This window comes from Daucus carota, chromosome 3 (genome assembly GCF_001625215.2).
Source record: "Daucus carota subsp. sativus chromosome 3, DH1 v3.0, whole genome shotgun sequence".
Lineage (NCBI taxonomy): Eukaryota > Viridiplantae > Streptophyta > Magnoliopsida > Apiales > Apiaceae > Daucus > Daucus carota.
This window is the reverse complement of record NC_030383.2, coordinates 64,162,103-64,182,564: the sequence shown is the minus strand read 5'-3', so window position 1 is coordinate 64,182,564 and position 20,462 is coordinate 64,162,103. Positions and strand designations below refer to the sequence as shown.

Sequence of the window (20,462 nt, the reverse complement as noted above, 5' to 3'; positions counted from 1 at the left end):
CGAGTAGAGCATAAATAAATTCCTTATGAAGTCACGATCAAATGATTTGTTTAAGTTGATATATGTATATGGAGGAGGTTCATCACAGTCAATATCAACTATCAACCGCAGTTGCAGTTTCATATAAATTTTTATTATTAAATCATAAATTTGAAAATTCAAAATTTTTCACATGCTGAACATTAAATTACATCAAAACATACCAAACTCTTCTATAAAAAAAAATAAACAAAATTTAAATAAATTGGTAACAAAACTCACCCGTAAAATTTTTTATCAAACAAATAATATAATATAGAGAGATAGAATTCCTTAACTAAAAGGAGTATTATTGAAAATATAAGAATAAAAAATAATTGATTAGTAATTTTTCACTGATGAAAATCGACGAAACGTCGACATCAGCTAGTAAAAAAAAGATGTCATGAAACTTTTGAAGGTTTGATAAATACTTATATAAATTGAACTAAAAAATGATAAATATAGATACCATATGCATGCCATACATCTCATATTGTTTTTTTTTTTTGAAATGATATATATCTCATATTGTTATTCCATCACCCGTTTTAAATTACATGTATGTTTCTAATATTTTTTACTCGAATTAATCTTGTCTTATGTTTCAGTAATATATTTAGTTATTTCTTTGAAAACAATGATATATTTAGTTATTGTTCTAAGTTATAACATACATATAAATTTTTACCGAATAAAGAAAGACATAATTTAACACATGTATATTTTAAATTAGATTATTACCAGTAATTGTGAAAAAAATATTTATTAACTAATTTCCGGTCACACTACAAAACTTGGAATTAACCAGAACTAAAATGAAGTTTCTCAAAAAAAAAAACCAGAACTAAAATGAATATCGTATAGATGTTGACTGACCGCGAAACTTAATACTGAAAATCAAACATACCTTTCTTCTTCATCATCTTCATCTTCTTCTCGCTTTCTTAAACATCCAGGTCACGCAGAGTATATACATACAATCTGGAATTTCATTTTAGGGATTTAATTTTAATCCTAAGCCGAAACAAGACATCAAATGGGCCCCACCGCTCCTCCTACCAAACAGGCCGAACAACTTCGACAAGATGGCAACTCTTACTTCGCTAAGAATAAGTTGTCTGCTGCCATCGACGCTTACACCGAGGTCCATCTTATTCACTTCTTTATTCATCTAATCCTCATTTATGCTTAATAATTGTTTAATAATCTTGTCTTAATAGTAATAGTTTAGTTCGGTTGACTCATTGGTTGATGTTCTGTTTTGTTGTGTTGTTTAGGCAATTACTTTGTGTCCGAATGTTCCGATTTATTGGACTAACCGTGCCTTATGTCATCGAAAGCGCAAGTAAGCTTGCTCTCTCCTCTATTAATTGTGTTTATGTTTGTTGTGTTGTTTAATGACTTGTCATTTGTTGAGTAATTTTATGGTGCATTTTGTAGTGATTGGATTCGAGTCGAGGAGGATTGCAGGAGAGCCGTCCAACTCGATCATTCTTCGGTCAAGGTCAGACTCAAACCGCATTGCTTCAATTAATTTGTCCATCGTATTGTTCTTGTGTTACTTTTTATTAGTATTTTGTTGTGCTATGTGTGTTTTGTTTTCTATTAATAGAATTGAAAATGTGGACTGATTTTCTGATGCAATCATGATTTGTTTATCGGTGATCATCTTCTAACAGAAAAGAGGTTATTGAAGCTTGATGAATGCTTTGTCATTGACACAACTTCAGGTTTTTGTTAGTTTGCAATGGCCGATGTACTAGACTATTTTACTGTCAGCTCATTTCTGAAAGAGGTCATGTGGATTTTATATGCGTTTCTTGTTATGCTATAAAATTTAGCGGGAATGTATACCTAAATGCAATGTTACTGTGACTCGGGTACGAAATGTCAGACACAACACGTATCCGAGTGTCGGACTCGAAGAATCTTAAAATTGGGGACACGGGGACATTGTCTTATTTTTTGGACACGGGTACAGGGACACGGCATAATACATTAATAAACAAGCATGAAAAGTAGATACCTTATCATAAAATAACTATCATTCTCTGATCAACCACAAGTTTGTGAGGAATTTTACAAATTAGGGATCTTCTCTACTTGTTTTATGTTTTTACTTCTTTATTTTTGTCTTTTTTTCTGGTTTGCATTGTATATTCAGCTTATATGTGGTCTTTTAGTTGGTCAAAGTGTCCAGATTTCAGTCAAGGGATCCGACACGGAATAAGTGTCCTGTCCGAGTGTCCAAGTGTCGGACGCCGCGACACAGGTACGACTACCTAAATAGAAGAGTAGAGCAACATAGCCTAAATGGCAATTTTTTTGCTCAAGTATGACGACAGGTTGACAGCGTATGCTGCAGGTTCCAGCTACTTTAGATGTGAGTTGTCAATTTTTTCTTCAATGAAAGCAGGAAATTTGTGACCCAAGTATTCAGCTGCCATGCTATGTTTAGTATTTACTTGTCGCAAATTTTGACCATGTTTGTTTCAAGGGTTTACCGTCCCTGGAATATCACATAGTTTTGTCTAAATTAAAGGACTATTATCCCATATAAATTAATTTCCACTATCTTTTTAATTCTTTTTCATGGGATTGTAATACTTGCTCTAACTATGTATTGTAATCCCCTGGAACTGAACTAGGAAAATAATCAAAATTTAGATCTCTGGGATAGTAGTCCTTTAAATTTATAATAAAGAAGATGATAGTCCGAATTATATTCTCCTATATATAGCAATTTTAAAGAAAATTCTTCTGTAACGTCAAAATTCTAAGGGAACTAAATTACAAAACATCCATTAATTGTTTCTCCCGCACTTTGTTAATATACATTCAGAATTCAGGGTAAATTTCCTTAAAAAGGAAAACAAAGGCGAACGAGGGTTGTTGAATATTAAAGAGCCCATAATTCTAAAATTTTTAGAAGGAGAATTAAATATGCTATATTTAAAGCTGTCAAAGGTATGCGAGTGGTGCTGTGCATAATTATTTTAAGGAATAAATGACTAGTGTAGTAAATGGGCCCTTTTAACAGACTGCCCAGATCTATAGGAGTGTCCGGTAGCTGGCTTAACAATAATGAACCGAAAGTTGAATCTTGCCCGACTTGCCCATCTGTCATTCTAAAAGAGAAGTTTTGTCTTAAATGTGAATGTGAAAGTCTGAAATTTCAAGTCATCAAGTGAAGAGATTTGTATAGCTCTTTAATATATCGGATAAGGGATTTACTGATAAATCAAGCCTCACAAGGATTTTCGTGGATTTGTGCCGAACAACTTTCTACATTTATATATAACCTTCAATGCTAGGATTCTTAGTATCTGCAGATGCGGCCCCTCACTTCTGTGGAATGTAACATTTATCCTTTTACACTATCTCCTATTGCTTTAGGCTTTAATAAGGCTGGTTTTGTACAATCTTCACCATGGGCACTTGATAAAGTAATGAGCTCCCCAGTGTTAGGGGTTTATTCTTAAATTGAGATGATGAAACTTATGTATACTTCAGCTAGAATCTCACCTTTTAGTAGTAAGTTAGTTTAAATCCTAATGTAGTAGTAGTGCATATCAGAGCATAGCATTTGCCAACCTTTTTCCATACAATATGAATGAGTGGCTTTAAAAGCCTGAGTGATTTTCAATTTTTAAGAATCTGTTTAAATTGAAAATCAAGTGAATTAAGTTAAAGACCTCTACCCAAGCATTTTTGTCTCATCGATTAGACAGATCGCTTTATAGCAGTTTGGTCAGTTTATTAGTTTCTTTCAGAGCTTCGTGAATGACACATAACTTTTATAGCACTATTTAGTACTTGTAATGTTACAAGTATATTGCTGAAGAAAAGAGGATGTTAGCCTCGTAATTATTATGTGGTATAGGAGTATTGTACACTTCCATCTTACACGTGTTTATGCATTTTAATATACAAAATGTTATAGTAAACAATACAGTTTTCCCCTTATTCCTTGATCTAGCTGTAGCAGCTAGAATGGTGAAAACGCACGCACAACCTGTGTTTGTTTGCTGGAGAATCTAATATCTCGATTATAAATAATTTGTAATCATTTCATACTTAATATGGTTTCATGGACTATGTTGGGCCCTTTATGATTTAGTGTGCCATTTTCTGTGTTTGTGGGGGTGGGGCTTATTACTAAAATAAAATGGACAAAAAAGTAAATTTTGTCATGAGGTAGCATAAACATTAACTGAAAATAGCACTTCATGAACAAGACTCCACATTAGTACTCAGCAGGGTCTAAAGGTAATGGTTCTTGTGTACGAAAGCCAACCCATGTTTTTATTGAAAATATTTGTTATAAGGATTGAACATATTTGCTAGTAGACAACAATTGGGCACTTTGACCATCACATTAATAATCTATGATATTAAATCTGGAAGGAAATTAGAACAAGGCCAATACATTTTTTTACCAAATATAGTTTGTTTTTAGTTGAATCTTCACATTTTCCATGTTTGTGTTGTTTAATTGTATGTGTAATTGCTTTGACCTATGTTGTCAAGGCAATTAAAATTGCAGTATCAAACTCTGTCGTCTCACTAGTTTGAAGATGTTGATGACTTAGGTCTTTACCACGGCTAGAAAAATAAGTTTAAGTACTAGCGCCTCTCCCTTAGTTTATCATCATTTTATATTACCATAACCATTAAATACATAAGCAACTGTTTCACTTTGCGTGACTACTGGAGTATTTCAATTCTGTCTCTTACTAGTGTTGACATAGCATTCATAATATCTGATGGTCTTTTTATTATAGTGTTCGGGAAGTGTGAAGTGTTGCTGACTTGCTGCCCCTCTTTGCACACTACCGTCTTGTGCCTTATAATCTTCTAATAAAGTATCTAGTACATACTATCTGACATATAATATGTTTTCACTATGTGTTGCTTCCCACGTGCAATTTTGACCTAAATAGCCTGGCTAATTGGCTATGCAATTTTGAAGTTTGGGGGCTTAAGTGCTGCAAACTACAGATACTCCTGCAGTGTCATAGTGTATAGAGTTAATTATATTCTTGTGTCTATGACTCTATGCCGTATGCCTTAAACTGCAATTTAGCATAAGCATGTGTCAGTTATTGTTGATCACAAGTTCACAACTAGTCGACGAGTTTCTGGTTTTACTTATTCAACTAATTACTCGTGACTTGCTATGCAGGCTCATTATATGCTTGGACTTGCATTGCTACAGAGGGAACAATATGCAGATGGAGTTAAGGAATTGGAAAAAGTATGAACTTCCCTGTTTTTCTCGTATCATATAGGTCGTCATTGTTTAAGTTTTCATTTTTATCATTAGGATTGTATATAGTTACTATGTCACCATTTGTAGAAATTCGAAAGATGAATTTTGGAGTTTTTAAATTTGCATAGGCTTTTGCACTAATTGGTGAACAACTATACAAGTAAACTGTGCAAAAGTGATTTAGATGGTTCTTCATATTACACAGCTATAAAATTTTGCAAATTCTTGGAGTTATATGCCTTGGTTTAGAAATATGGTTACTTAAAAGCTGAAATTGTGTGGAACAACAACATAATGCCTATTATAATGGGATCTATCATGTGGCTGTGATACTAGTTTGCTTTCCTTTTCATAGAGGCTAAATTACATATTAAATGAAGTACGCAAAAAAGTTTTATTTCAATTTGGTGACACAAAAGAGTTTGTTATCATACTTAAAGCTTAACTTTTGCGATCAAAAATCACATTAGGCATTGGATCTTGGTAGAGGAGCAAACCCAAAGAGTTACATAGTGGAAGAAGTGTGGCAAGAGCTTGCTAAAGCAAGATATCTAGAGTGGGAGCATGCATCAACTAAACGGTCATGGGAGCTGCAAAGCTTGAAGTATGTGCTCTTTTCCAAATAATTTGTTGGCTTCGCTGATTCATGCTCAAACTAATTCTATGAAGGTTTTATATTTTTCAGTTACGAATTTAGGAGGAGGTATTTCCTTCATCTTATATCTTTGTTTGGTTTTCACAGAGAAGCTTGTCAGTCTGCTTTGAAGGAGAAACACGATCGCAAATATTCTGAAATGGAAGGATTTGTAGATGATATTAATGACGACTATTCCAAGCAATTGGATGGTCTTGAACAAGTATTTGCTATAGCTTCTGAAGCAGATACGCCAACGGAGGTGAGCAATGACATTTCCATAAGCTCAACCTTTCCTCTTGTTGTATATGAATACTGTCTAAAGCAAAAAATAAAGAATACGTTATACTTATCGAAGGCTGTGATTGGGACTCCAGGTGCCAGATTATCTATGCTGTAAAATTACGCTTGATATCTTCCGTGATCCAGTCATTACTCCCAGCGGGGTTACATATGAGCGCTCAGTGATTCTTGATCATCTTAAAAAGGTGAAATTTCTATCTTATATTCCAGGGATTCATTTTCATTGGGTGTTATGTTTGATCCCATTACTATCTCTAACTAGGTGGGCGAGTTTGATCCAATCACGCGCAAACCACTTCATCAACACCAGTTAGTACCAAATTTAGCGGTGAAAGAAGCGGTGCAAGCTTTTTTGCAGAAGCATGGCTGGGCTTACAAGATGGGTTAGAAATTATATCATGCAACATGTAGTTGAGTTTATAATATTCTTTATGAACAGAAGTGTGTGCATGCAGATGTAAACATTTTTGTGTGGCCTGTCTCTTTGGAGCACAGGGGCTTAGCAAAATGTAATGTTGAATATTACTGTTAGTTGCATAGACCCAAATTCTCATGGTAAATATTTTTTCTGGAGGAGAATTGGACTCCCATCTTTTTTATTTTGAATCTTAAAGATTATTGATAGGCGTGATCAAGGGAACGATTATTTTGATAAAGGATCAATAATAAGCAGAGAAAATGCATTCAGTGTTGCAGAACAAGACATAATCTTTCACTAGAAGAATCTGATTCTTTGCTTTTCTGTAAACTGGTCGCATGTTGTTGAGATCGGAAAATGCTTTTCTAGGTATCGAAAAATCATACTGGTTGCACAAAGCTTTCTCGTCAAGCTGAGCCAGAAACATACTGGTACAGCTTATAATCACCAGCTGAACAGGAGCTTTTTCTCTGGAAACAAATTTATGTAGAAAGTAGAGTTGGCAAATTAAATTGGCCCAGTCTTTGCCCACACATTTTCATCTGATGATGAATCTGGCCGGAAGAAAATATAGAAAGTTGAGAATTACTGTATATTTTAATGCAGATCAGTAATGCTGGTTACTGCTTTTATCAATTTCTGGTTAACTTATTTTCGTTGTTCTACTTGCTGATGGGTAACAAATACTGTATAAGAAAACTATCTAGTGTATAAAGAAAATCTCCTTGGATCCTAGTTTAATTTAACTTGGGAGTTTATGAATCATTGAATTCTGGTTCAATAATACTTACAATGAGATAGGATTCTCGGTTAGTAGAATAATTTTCATTCATTTATTTTTATAAATACTCTCTTTTTTTTCTTTCTAATTTCATTTAAAAAAATCCATTGATTACCTGTTCCAAACACTGTTCCGTTGTAAAAAACGGAAATCGGACTTGATCGGTGAAGACACGGAACACGGATTAATCAGGAGATTAATTGAATACATTGGACATCATTCTGATAATTAATTAGATAATCGGAGATTTAATTAGTTGACAAGCTGCGGAACATGAATTAATCAGTGATTAATTGTAATTAATTACCGATTTTTAGAACGTTGTTTTGAATCCTAACACGTTATCGAGAATCAATTCCAGCAGCAGCAGGAGAACAAGGTGCCAAATGCTGAAGTAAAACTTAAAAGAAAAAACAGAGCTACTAGTGTACATACACATTGTGACAAAACTTCAACATCTAAAAAAGGGTATACCAGAACTACAATGGGCACGTATGACTCCAGTCCATATCAAACAGTACTGCACTGTCCAGCATGCACAGATTCCTCGGGTCTACGTGTGTGGACGAAGAGAGTGTATTTCAGAGAATCAGAATCATAAACAAGGAACACAAATTGACATCGATTTGAAATCTCAATCACTCCTCTCCGGTGAAGCATCACTTCAAAACCTTTAAGTTTCGGTGGACAATTATAATGTGCCTTTCTTTTCTGCTACGTGTTATGTTACTGTAACATCATCTGTTACGTAATAATATATATGAAATTTAGTTTAGACGGAAAGAACACGTAGATGATGTTACAGTAAGGCTTCCAAGAAAGAACTAAATCACAGCATACCGGACCCTTACTAGATCCGCCAACTGAGGATTTCAGAGTTTAGACGGAAAAAATCACAGCTTAAAATTCAAATCTTTCTATACTTTATACTCCATATACTAACCAACAATCACGCCCAGACTCAACAATAATTCGGCCTACATCGCTTTCATGTACGCATAATTACTGCTACGCAGGCAACTAGGTCATGCAAACAAGAATTCATTGAACTAGGTTGCAAGAGTCAAGCTTGTTGCAAATAATGATCATATCTAATCACATAGGATGGAGAACCATGGATGGTGGTGACAGAATTTGGTGCTGGGGTAGCAAGAGTTTTAATAGACTACTTGATCAAAAAAGTGATGGGTGACATTTTTGGATGGACCACATTTCTAGTACTATTCAAAAAGGCTAAATTTCCCCCATTGTCTTCCATACCTAAATCCTAAGCCATTCATTTCCATTATCACCATTGAATAATTCATAGTGGGTAACAATTCCTTGGCTTTTTGCTCAAATGGGACCAATATCTAAGTAAGAAAAACCCAAAATGCAGTGCCAGCTCTTCTACTTCTAGTAAAATTTTAAGAAATACCTAAAGCATGCAAGCCATTAGCCATGTGGAATGTGACAGATGAGAAACTTGAAAGAAAGAAAAATTGGTCTGCAGACAAGTTAAGAGTTTTGTTTATTGGTATTTCAACTGGAGTTGTGGCATCAAATCTACCAAGTGATCCATGTGCAGGATCAGTGGATAAACAAGTACTGAAAAAATGATTCTTATTTTTAATCTATTCATTGATATACAGTCAAATATTGATCAAGTAATGTAGTAAAGAAAAGCCATGTGCATGAATTATTGGATAATATATTATAGAGGACAACCAATCTTATAGATGAAGCTTCCATTCTTCATGGGACTTATTTACAGTGACTATGACTTTATCAATCTGAAATCGAAAGAACTCAAGAAAACACAATTTACAAAATTTTAAGCTGAGAACGATACCCGGATCCAAACAACAGCGGTGCAATGTACAATTTACAGATGTTGGTGTTGACAAAACTGATGTAACTATCAAGCAGTATGTGTGATATTCATAGCTCTATTTATTCTCTCAAGAATGCCACTAGCCTTCCTCTTGGCCCTGGAGGTGCCATTTTGAGCAACCTGAGATATTGTACTGTGTTTATTTTCTTCCTCCCGTATTTCCCTCCACTTGGTCCTGTCACTGAAACATATCGTATGAAGTATCGCTACGCAGTTTTCTGTGTTCCGAGGACATGAATTCTCTCTAATAATACTAAGCAGGCATGAAACGCCCTCAAGTTCTCCTATTTCCTCGACAGCCCTTTGATTAGTTGATAGCATAGCAAGAATGGCTAATAACTCATCAACACGTACTCTATTTAAGAGTTTTTCAAGGATCACTCTCACTGCACCGTCCCTGACGGCCCTCAACTTATTTTCATGAAGGATACAGAGATTAAAGATAGCTGAAGCAACGTCCTTCATAGCTAGCGGGTGGCCATCTTCTAAAAGATGGATAAGTGGTTTAAGAGCACCAGATTTTCCAATAAGCGCTTTATTAGAGTCAAGTGCTGATAATGTAAAAAGAGCTGCAGCTGCATTGCTCCTTGTTTCAATTGTTCCTGATCTCAAAGCATCCAAGAGGAGAGGGATAACCATTGGTGTTTCTGCAACTATCTTCTTGTTGTTGTCATGGATAGAAAGATTCAAAACTGTGGTAATTAAGTCTTCTTGAAGATCAAGGTGGTTTTCACTTTTCGATTTGTTTTGGGACAGGGGATTCAGTAATTGAGGTATTGCATCAACAGATTCACCAAAAAGTGCACGGAATGAGGGTGTTCTCTTGGTCAACAACCGCAATTCCCTAGCAGCTTTCTTTTGATCAGACAATGATGATGACAACTTCTCAAGCAAAGAGATGAAAAGATCTCGATCTGATTTCGTTAATCCATCCTCATCAGAGTCTTGGTTAGAGTCTGGCAACTGAACACCACGGCTCTTGCACCATTTTACTATCATATCCCGAATTAAGTTGTTCGGGGTAAGAATAGTGTGACTAAGGACTTGTTGAGTTTGAGGGCATGTCCTATTACCGGATTTTAACCATTTTTGGATAAAAGGTCTATCATACGTCTGCAAATCAAACAAACTAAAATGAGTTAAAATCAACCAACGTTAATGGTCGATCTCATAAACAAAACACCCCTAACTAGTAACAGAAAAACAATTAAGATCAAAATGAAGGAACATCAATGCAGATTTCCAGACTGCATCAACAGACAACATATATCACAGAATCGGACTCAAATTCTTGCAATTCACACTGAGGCTTCGGACGAAATTCTTCTCTTGAATCAGAAAGTTCATCAAAATCCCACAAACTACAATAAATCACAAGTGAAATTCTGATAACATAAAACATTGTCAACCATATGCAGCAAATTTATAATCATCTTCAACAGCATTTCATCAACCTTCAATCACAATTCACAAAGACACCAGGATAAAAAGCAAATTACCTAAATCATGAAAAGAACAGCCAACATTACAGAACTTCAGCTCTGCCAACCACCACCATACAGATTCAATCACAATTTAACACCAGAAAACACATAAAACCCAATAAAATTCCAAAGTTTATCAATCAAATCCCCCCAAAAGACAGTCGCACACAAAAAACCCAATAAAAATCCCAACTTTACCAATCAAATCCACCAAAAACACACAGTCACACACTAGAAACCAAATAAAAATCCAAACTTTATCAATCAATCCCACCAAAAGAAACACAGTCACACACTACAAATTCAACCAAAACTCAACAAACCCACATCAAAAAACACACTAACCTGTCCAGTAGCCACAATAACAGGATCACCCATGAGCTTCTTCGAAATTGGACACCTAAATTCTTGAGGCAAACCCCACAAAGACTCATCCTTTCCCTCATTCCCATCATTTCCACTCTCATTCTCTTGATGGGCCAGATTAAAACTCAAAGATCTTCTCAATTTCATCTCTTTCAATGCACACAGCATCTGATTAGCCTGATCAATAGCTTCCAAACTGAACACCTCATCATCTTCTTCAACCACAGCTTTCACAAGCCTCTGCAACTCCTTTTTCAACTCTGCTGCTTTTGTAAGCATGCTTGGATCATCCTCGAAAACCCCTTTAGCCATCTCCAAGGAAATCAAAGAGCTAATAAATTAAATAAATTCTGTAAGCATAGGTGTATGTATAGGTGAGTGTTTATGTGGAAAACAGTGGGGTCCTAGGGTGGTCCCGTGTGGACGCTATCACGGAATCCCTGGGCTACACAGCTGCCACTTTCTACGCGCATTTATACTGTTGAAATTGAATTTTAATAAATATATTTAATCAAAGTTAAATTAATAACACAATTTCTGGTATTTATACAAATCGTTTTATTTGGGATATTTAAAATTCACAATTTTCCTGAAAACTATATTAATTAATTTCTGGTAATTTTAATTTTATTATTTAAAATATAAAATTATAATTTTTATTATACTTTCAAAATATTAAATTAAAAAAATGTGTTAAAAGTCGAATGATACAAAATATTATGCATCTATGTTCTTTGGGTGTAACCGATGGTAGAATAAAAAAGTATATTGAAGATTTTATATTAAAATCGTGGGTAATATTGAGATTTTTAACAAGATCCAGTGATATTCTTATGGATAAGCAAGTAGTTGCTAGATTAATTTATGAGATACTGCAGGATCTTACGAATTAATTGCCACTCCATCAGAAAACTGAAAGGAAATAATTATTTAATTCAGGAGATGTATTCTTGATGCAGTAACATTCATGCTCCATTAAATATGAATTTATGAGATTTCAAGAAATGTTATAAAATTTATTAAGGGGTAGTTTATTTCGTAAAGGTCATATGAATTTTAAATGATAAATCAATTGGATTAATGTAATACGAGGACGGATTTTGAATGAAAAATTGATTAAAATTATTTGATATAAGTTGAAACTTGATTAATGATACCAAGTATTCAAATATAATTAATTTATTGAATTAGTTGTTCAAAGTTGTTTTATTTAATCAAGCACCGAAGGTTCGGCTCGATTACTTTCTCTGTTTTGAAATATTAGTCGTTTGATTTTTTGACATACACTTCAATATTTTTTGACTGCTAAATTATTATATTTAAACTCTTTTTTTTAGATTATAATATTAATTATATACTTTCATTCAAGAAAAATACTCTAAAATAATACTCCCTCATTTTAACTGATGTTTGATTTTTTAACACGTATATTGAGAAGTAAAAAAAATAATAATTACACTTAATGAAAAAGTTCAGTTCTTATATCAAATAAAAGTTTAGATTCTAAACTTTTATTTGATATAAATTTTATAAAGAATAGCTATGTTTAGATATGAATTTTTTAACGCCTTAAAATACGTGTAAAAAAGTCAAAAACAATTAAAATGAGACAGAGGGAGTAGTAATCTTAATTATAAGATCAAAAACTTACAAGTCAAAAGTCAAACTTCTAAGAAAAACGGAGGGAGTATCATTCCTTACTCGTAGATTTAATTGGCTTAATTAGCGGTAAATACGAATAGAGGAACCAAGGTTTGATGGTTTTGGAAGTGGAATTTTGAAAGTCAACAAAGATTAAAGCTAAAACCACTATGAGAGTATCAGCTTATGTCGAAACTTCCGGTACAAAACAAATTGCCTGACGTTTAAGCTTTAATCCCCTGCTAAAGTTGTTTTACAAAATTATTAACAAAATTTAAAGGCTAAATTGTGCTGCAGATGGTATTGATTCATTTTGTGTCGGCAGGGATAATGCTATTCTGCCTTTTATTAGTGTTTTGTTAAGAATTTATGCCCCCACTTTATACTCTACATCATTCTTTCATCGGATTGCCTAATCTGGGAATGAAATTATTTGGGGAAGAATTATTCTTTCACTTAAAACTTATAAGTAATTTATATATATATATATATAATTATTTATTTTAAATAAAGTCACACTTTTGTTTCATTATTTATAATTAATTTATACGTCCTTGAACTTTGGTCCATTTTTGATTCGCATCCTTGAACTAAGTTTGTCAATTTATGCATCCTCAAACTTTGTAAATTTCCAATTAAGGTCCTTCCGTCAGTTTTTGACTAACGGAAGTTAGTCAATTAGGGTTTTTAATTTGAGGGTTTTCGATTCGTTCATGGATTGATGAAATTGATGGTATGGGAAGTTTCGGGAGATCAAACCGAACAGATTAATGTAGGTTTCAATGATGGAGGATTGCCGGAATGGTGGCAATGTCTCCGCCGGCCGGAAAATGACCATTGATTCCGGCAATCCTCCGCCATTGAAACCTACATGAATCTCTTCGGTTTGACCTCCCGAAACTTCCCATACCATCAATTTCAACAATCCATTAACGAGTCGAAAACCCCCAAATTCAAAACCCTAATTACTAACTTCTGTTAGTCAAAAACTGACGGAGGGACCTGAATTGGAAATTTACAAAGTTTGAGGATGCATAAATTGACAAACTTAGTTCAAGGATGCGAATCAAAAATGGACCAAATTTCAAGGACGTATAAATTAATTATCCCTTTATTTATAAACTGGTTGAGAAACAGTACGTTGCGGCGGCCGATAAAAATTATAGTAAAGATTCAAAATTAATACTTAATAAAATAAATTTGCAGTGGTCCATAAAAATTATATTAATGATTCAAAATTAATATTTATAGAATAATTAATCATGTTCATCACTAACATTGTCATGAACATCGATTTAAATCAGATATATCCGATGTTTTAAGAACTTATTAATCTTTCATGATTCTTCGATCTCTATTTTTCTAGCCGTCACTGACGGTTTTGATGTCACCAAATATGTCAAACAACCAATAACATCTATATAAATAGAGATCAAAATAATATTATATATAAAACATGGAGTTTAAAATTTTGTAAGTACACACATATATATTAATATTTTGTATGGGAAAAACATATCGATGAACATTAATCATGTCGGGACGTATGAACTCAAATCCATGCATGGGTATATTAATGACTCCTTCCTCCAATTTTTTGGATTGATTGTCCGCAGAAACATCAATTTAAATTCATGAGATATCGGTTTATAATTACCATTACTTGCAAAAAATTTTATTTTTTAATACTGTATAAACAACTTTCACTTAAAAGGTGCTTGAACCGAGTAAACAGATATTGTGGTAGTGTTGCATGAATAATATTTTTCTGTGTACAAAGTAAACCATATAAAAATTAACAACAATACACATGTTCGACGAACAAAACAAATATTATAGAATAATCAACAAACATATATCATTAATAATTAATTTATTGACTTTTTCATTTATCAATATCATGTCAAGATTGTATTTTTCTCCCGTGTTTGGATTTGTCGACTCCTACATTAGACAAACTCCATCTCTATGGCTATTCAAAGCATCTAGTTACCATAGTGCAAGTCATTATTGCATTAAATGAGAAAATAAATAGGCAAAAAAAATTTGTTTATGTTAAATTTTATGATACATGACTTCAATTTATAGGGGTTGATTTTCGAGAAGACCGACATATCATATAAATTTTCTGTTTTTTATATACACATTTTTCAAAAATATGATCATCGTCTTGGAAGAAATTAAGCCTTTTTCGGTATTAAGATAATTAAAAAGAAGTTTTAAATTCTGATTTGATATTAATTAAGGTAGGTAGTTTTTATTTTTGATATATTAAAAAAGATAGTTTTGAATTTTTTTTCCAATATATCCGAAACTAAAAAGATAATTTTTATTTTCGATATTTTTTAAATTAAAATTATAATTTGAAATTTTCTTCCAATAATCTTAATACTGAAAAAGTAGATAGATTTTATTTTTGATATTTTAAAAAAGGTAGTTCTGAAAGTTGCTTCAAATATATCCAAAATTAAAAAAAGTAATTTTTATTTTTGATATTTTTCATTCAAAAATTTCAGAAAATTAGAAAAATAAAATAGAGATATCTGAGAAGCGCCACCTACCCGCCCTCGCTTCTCCTTTATACAAATATCTTGATTATTTAGTGCATAATATCCAATAATGCTAGGATTTTCAACTATCAAAATTACTAAACATCGGTAAACCCTATTCAAAGTTTCAAGATCGATGTTTACGTTCACATAACTGTTGAATTGTTCTTACATTTGAAGAGGATATTGCTCAATCACTTTCCTCGTGTTTATTTGTCTTCTTCTTTTGGATATCAACTAATTTTAGCAAATTAACTGTAGACTGTAGTTAGGACCATATTTAGATAAGAAATCATGATTAATTAATGAGGTTGGTTTAAAAATCATAATCAGTCACTGACAGTTTTCTATTTTAACAAGTGTATATATTTAACAAGTTTTTCATTATTCAAATAACTAATTGTGCCCATTCAAAAAGTAAAATAAAACAACTTCTCTGATGCATCGTTTTGTTAGTTTCTTCTTGTTTGGTAAAGGTGAGCCATAAAATAAATATCTTACGTGTATTCTACTTCTATTGAGGCTTTTGTGGTAAAAGAATTTATAATTGCTATCGTCAGATTGTAAGTATTTTTCTAAGAGTTCGATATATTTTTCACAATTATCATATATACATTTTTGAAGCTTAGGATCTTCATATTGATCGGATGAGAAGTAAAATATTTTGCATGATTGTCAAGTAGCCGGCTGAATTCTCGTTAAATCCTTATAGGAACATACTTGGTTGATTATAATGATTGATTAAATTGGATCTACAGGATATTATGTAAAATTTTCAGAAGCAGTAAAACTTTTTTATTCGATAGGATTGATTATATTGGTTGACTATAATTTAAAAGTAGTATGTTAATAATATTTTAGATTGTTATAAATAGAATCTATTACTTTAATATGATAACAAGTGATGTGTGATATTCTTACAGATTTTTTACAGAACTGCAATGGATCGACAAATATATTCATCCATAGAAAGTTGGTTATAATTATAGACAAGAAGTGTCTATAGTTGAAGTGTCGTTTTTTCGAAAGCGTTAGTTATCATTTTTATATTTTATATGCCAACTAAGGTTTCAGGATTTCTATGGTGGGAGATGCTTTCCATTTTAAAATATATGACAAATTTAGGCTAGAATAGTAACAGGATCTAATAGTAACTTGTGCTTTTCATGTATTAAAGGAAATATGAATTTTATTGATCATGATTATTCTTTAGTGATAGTTAAAATATGAGTTTTATCGATTATTAAAACGATCATGACTAGTCTTGAACGTTCATTTAAGAATTTTATGATCTATTGATCGATTAAATTCATGTTTGTCATAATAATCAATTTATTCTAAAAATCGTCGACTTTTTAAGAAATTCTGATTAATTTATATTAATATCTAAAAAATATTAAGCTAATTTCTCGGTTACACTTAATTAAAATTTCCTGAATTATAAAACAAATCTCAATGAATCCTGAATCGTGAAGTCAGTCGATTAGTCTGGATTTTTTTTTAGTTCCTGCAATAATGATTGTATGTTAAAATTATAATATTAGAATTTCGTTTTATATATAGATACATTATATGATTGAAATATTTGTATGCGGAAAAAATAATCATAAAAGAGGGAATATATGGTTGTCATTAAATTTGAGAAAGAGAATCGACATAATACCCGTGAAGTTGTTAAATTCAGGGAATACCACACAAATCGGCTCAATCCTCCATATGCAATTTATTAAACGGTCTTTCTAATGCCTAAGGGCATACAATAAGCATCAACTCTTATGAAAATGGCTTCATTTGGTTGGTGGACTTGATATAAATGCATGGGGTCAATAACATTTATTATCTATCCACCAATCAAAATCATATCTTCATGAGAGTTATTGACTATTGTGTGCCCATAGGCACACCATAGAAAATTCGTTTATTAAAACGTATAAACAGGAGGCACTAATAATACTGTGATGCCGTCACGTACTCACAGTTTGAGATTCATTTCTCTTTATAAATAATAAAAGAATCCAAGTTGATTAATAAGCACAAAAATATTGGATGACAATATAAATAAAAAATGTGTATAAACCTAATCACTCAAATATCACCTGCCAATTTGTTTCTCCCTATTCAGTCGGTCTTATCTGATATATCTCCCCTGCTGATTATTATCATTATAATGTGTGCTCAAAAGCACACAACAAACACCAATTTTTATAAAAAATAATTATTTTTTATCGGTGAAATTGGTGTGAATGCAAGAGCTATTAAGATTTAGTATTTTTGTGGGAATTAGTGAGAGCATCTCCAACGGCGTTGGCTATAATCGTTAGCTAAATTGGACCTGTAAAACATTATGTAAAATTTGCTGAACTTGTAAGACATTTTGCTTCAATGGTATTGGCTATATTGGTTGGCTATAATTTAAAAATAGTATGTTATTAATATTTTAAATTGTTAAAATAGAATATATCAGTTCAATATGGTAATAAATGATGTACAATCTTCCTACAGATTTTCTTACAGACCTGTAGAGGTTCGACAAATTTAGCCATCCATAGGGGGTTGGCTAAATTTATAGACAACAGGTGAGCATGGTTGGAGTTGAGTTTTTGGAGCTGTTGGCTAAATTTTTTTATTTTAAGTAAGCCAACTCACCTTTTAGTCAAGGGATTTAGACATTTGGAGATGCTCTGACTAGTGTGCGCTAATGGCACACCACATGAAATTGGTTTATATTTTTATAGCAGTGAATTGTTGGTTTGATTGCCTCTTTCAAAGGAGCAAATTGACTGGTTTGACTTGGAAATGGGGAAGAAAGTTAAGTACAGAGAAGATATATCCGAGATCTAATTATAACTAGCTGTCCATGATTCCCAACATCTCATGATGTAGCTGATAAATTAAATGTCATGTATTGAAAATTAGTGATTGGTAGGCCAGATTTGTAAACACCATTTTATTTGGTAGAACATGGACATTCTTTAGTCTTGACTAGGTCTTACATGGGTATATTCGATTGGGATTTTAATGCATTGTTTTTAGTCCATGGATTTTAATGGATTGTATGGAATTTTGATTTTTTGCGGATTCTTGATGAAATGTCGCAGAGTTGATAGGATTTAGGTACAATGCTTCAAAATCCCATTGAATTTGGTGGGATTTCAAAAAACTTAAAATACACTGAAAAATGCCACAAAATCCATCATTTTATGAAATGAAATAAAATCCATCAGCATTTGAATACCATCAGATTTAAATGGATTTTAAACAATCCCAATTGAATACCATCGGATTTTAAAGCATAATTTAAAATCCCAATTGAATACCACTAGATTTTGTAGCATAGTTTAAAATCCCAATTGAATACCTCAAGATTTTAATGGATTTCAAACAATCCCAATCGAATAACCTCGTATTTCATGAATGCAAAAAAATGCTTTAAAATCCCAATCCAATACACCCCTCTTAATCTCACAATGGAGTAGCTGTCAAGTGTTAACTATATACGTCTTCAGCTCTCGTTTTTCGACTGGATATTCGCTCACTCTAACGAATATATAGTCACCGCCACCGGCATTTATTTTTTACTGAAGTAAAATTATTTGAAACATTTATCTCGCAGAACTGTTTTTGGCTTAAAAATTGTTAACAAAGCAGGTCTCCTAAACTTTAAAAATAGATAAATTAACGCGATGGATAATGTCATTTGTAGTTTGCGAAGAAAAAACCGCTTATTTGTAGAACAGAGGTTAAGAGGTTATCTTCCGTCATCCCAGGTCCCCTGGCTCACCACGAGAGTTTCGTAGAACAGATACTTATAAGTCATATTTGTCAAAAAAGAATTAAAAAACTAATTCAACAATTATTGAACAAACAGTTTCATATAGAAATGTCAATTCAATCGGCTAATTATAATAACGGATTAAATCTGCTAACCGTGCCAGATAGGGCCAAAACTTCACTTATATTGTCAATATTTTATTTCAAACCAAATTTGTGTCGATGAATAATTAATCTACATCTGTGATTTCACTTAAAATGAAGATGTTATTGGACACCAGTCCATTTCTGCTAGAAATATTTTACACCAGAAACAGGAGAAGGTATCCATAAAAAAACAGAGACCTACAAAACAACGACACCTTAAAAATCATGTGGATAATATATAATTTACGTTCTCTCTTGTCTTTTTGCAACACGGACAAATCACACTTGTTATTCTCCTCATGGCCATCTTTACCCACCGCCAATCATTGATTCCAAAAACTCTGTACTATAATTTATTCATCCAGCTGCGATTCAATTCAAGGAATGTCACTGTCAAAAAATAAAAATGCTAATGAATGTTAAATTTCGAAAATAAAGTAAAAAATTATGGTTATTTTGTAGCCGAGACAAAAAGGTGCATTGTTGTGAAAAGCACAAATCGAACCTAGGCGGTGAAATGAACTTCTGACGCTTAAGCGTTTAAGCGGTTTTTAAAAGCGGATTATTAATCGAATTATATATAGATATATATATTTATATAATATATTGATTTTTCATAAAAAATATATTCATATATTATAATAAAATTTACCGGCAACATCTTTGTTCACAAAGTCCAGATGTACTCATGCTTGCTTGTTTTCTTTTTTTTTTTTTCTCTCAGCAGGTGTAAAAACATTGTAATATACACTTTATGTTTTCGGCGCTGCTTCTTTTGCGAGCGAGAAGTCTTATGCGCTTAAGCGGGTTTTGACCCGCTTAATCCCAAAAACGTTTTTAACCAAATTTAACTCTAATCGAAACGTTTTTATCCTATTTCCGCCGCTTAATGTGTTTTTCAAAACACTGAAGAGGTGTCACCGAATATGTGAAAATAATTAACACTAATTTATATTGTTGTCTTTGACATTTGTTTATATTCTAATTTTTCGATATTGTTGGGTTTTTTATGCAAATACTGAAAAATACAGTGCAAGTTTATAGAAATCATTATATAAAATAATATACCAATGACGGATTCATTTGGGTTTTCTTCTCAGTTATTAAAGTTTTATTAATTAAACTTTCGATACCATCTCTGCACGATTTTTGGTAAATCGACTTTTTTGAATGAAAGTTCTCCTTTCTTCTTAGTTCCGCGG

At 32.5% G+C, this 20,462-nt stretch overlaps 2 protein-coding genes across 2 annotated transcripts; one reads left to right on the top strand and one right to left on the bottom strand.

Moving 5' to 3' along the window:
- The first annotated feature begins 838 nt into the window (after positions 1–838).
- On the top strand, positions 839–6,829 carry LOC108210879 (E3 ubiquitin-protein ligase CHIP). The gene is made up of 8 exons (XM_017382332.2): positions 839–1,165; positions 1,299–1,366; positions 1,462–1,525; positions 5,207–5,278; positions 5,764–5,897; positions 6,036–6,189; positions 6,305–6,415; positions 6,493–6,829. The coding sequence occupies exons 1-8, from the start codon at positions 1,058–1,060 to the stop codon at positions 6,616–6,618; spliced, it is 837 nt and encodes a 278-aa protein (XP_017237821.1). The 5' UTR covers positions 839–1,057; the 3' UTR covers positions 6,619–6,829.
- Positions 6,830–9,099: 2,270 nt separating this feature from the next.
- On the bottom strand, positions 9,100–11,589 carry LOC108215318 (U-box domain-containing protein 9). Its single transcript, XM_017387766.2, has 2 exons — positions 11,132–11,589; positions 9,100–10,415 (listed from the first exon to the last, which is right to left on the bottom strand). Exons 1-2 carry the CDS (start codon positions 11,462–11,464, stop codon positions 9,330–9,332), a joined length of 1,419 nt encoding a protein of 472 aa, XP_017243255.1. The 5' UTR covers positions 11,465–11,589; the 3' UTR covers positions 9,100–9,329.
- Positions 11,590–20,462: the final 8,873 nt, after the last annotated feature.

Coding starts and splice junctions, on each gene's coding strand:
- LOC108210879 (XM_017382332.2), top strand. CDS start 1,058: ATGGGCCCCACCGCTCCTCCTACCAAACAGGCCGAACAACTTCGACAA. Junction 1,526..5,206: donor TCGATCATTCTTCGGTCAAG/GTCAGACTCAAA, acceptor CTTGCTATGCAG/GCTCATTATATGCTTGGACT. Junction 6,416..6,492: donor TTCTTGATCATCTTAAAAAG/GTGAAATTTCTA, acceptor ATCTCTAACTAG/GTGGGCGAGTTTGATCCAAT.
- LOC108215318 (XM_017387766.2), bottom strand. CDS start 11,464: ATGGCTAAAGGGGTTTTCGAGGATGATCCAAGCATGCTTACAAAAGCA. Junction 10,416..11,131: donor TTATTGTGGCTACTGGACAG/GTTAGTGTGTTT, acceptor TTTGATTTGCAG/ACGTATGATAGACCTTTTAT.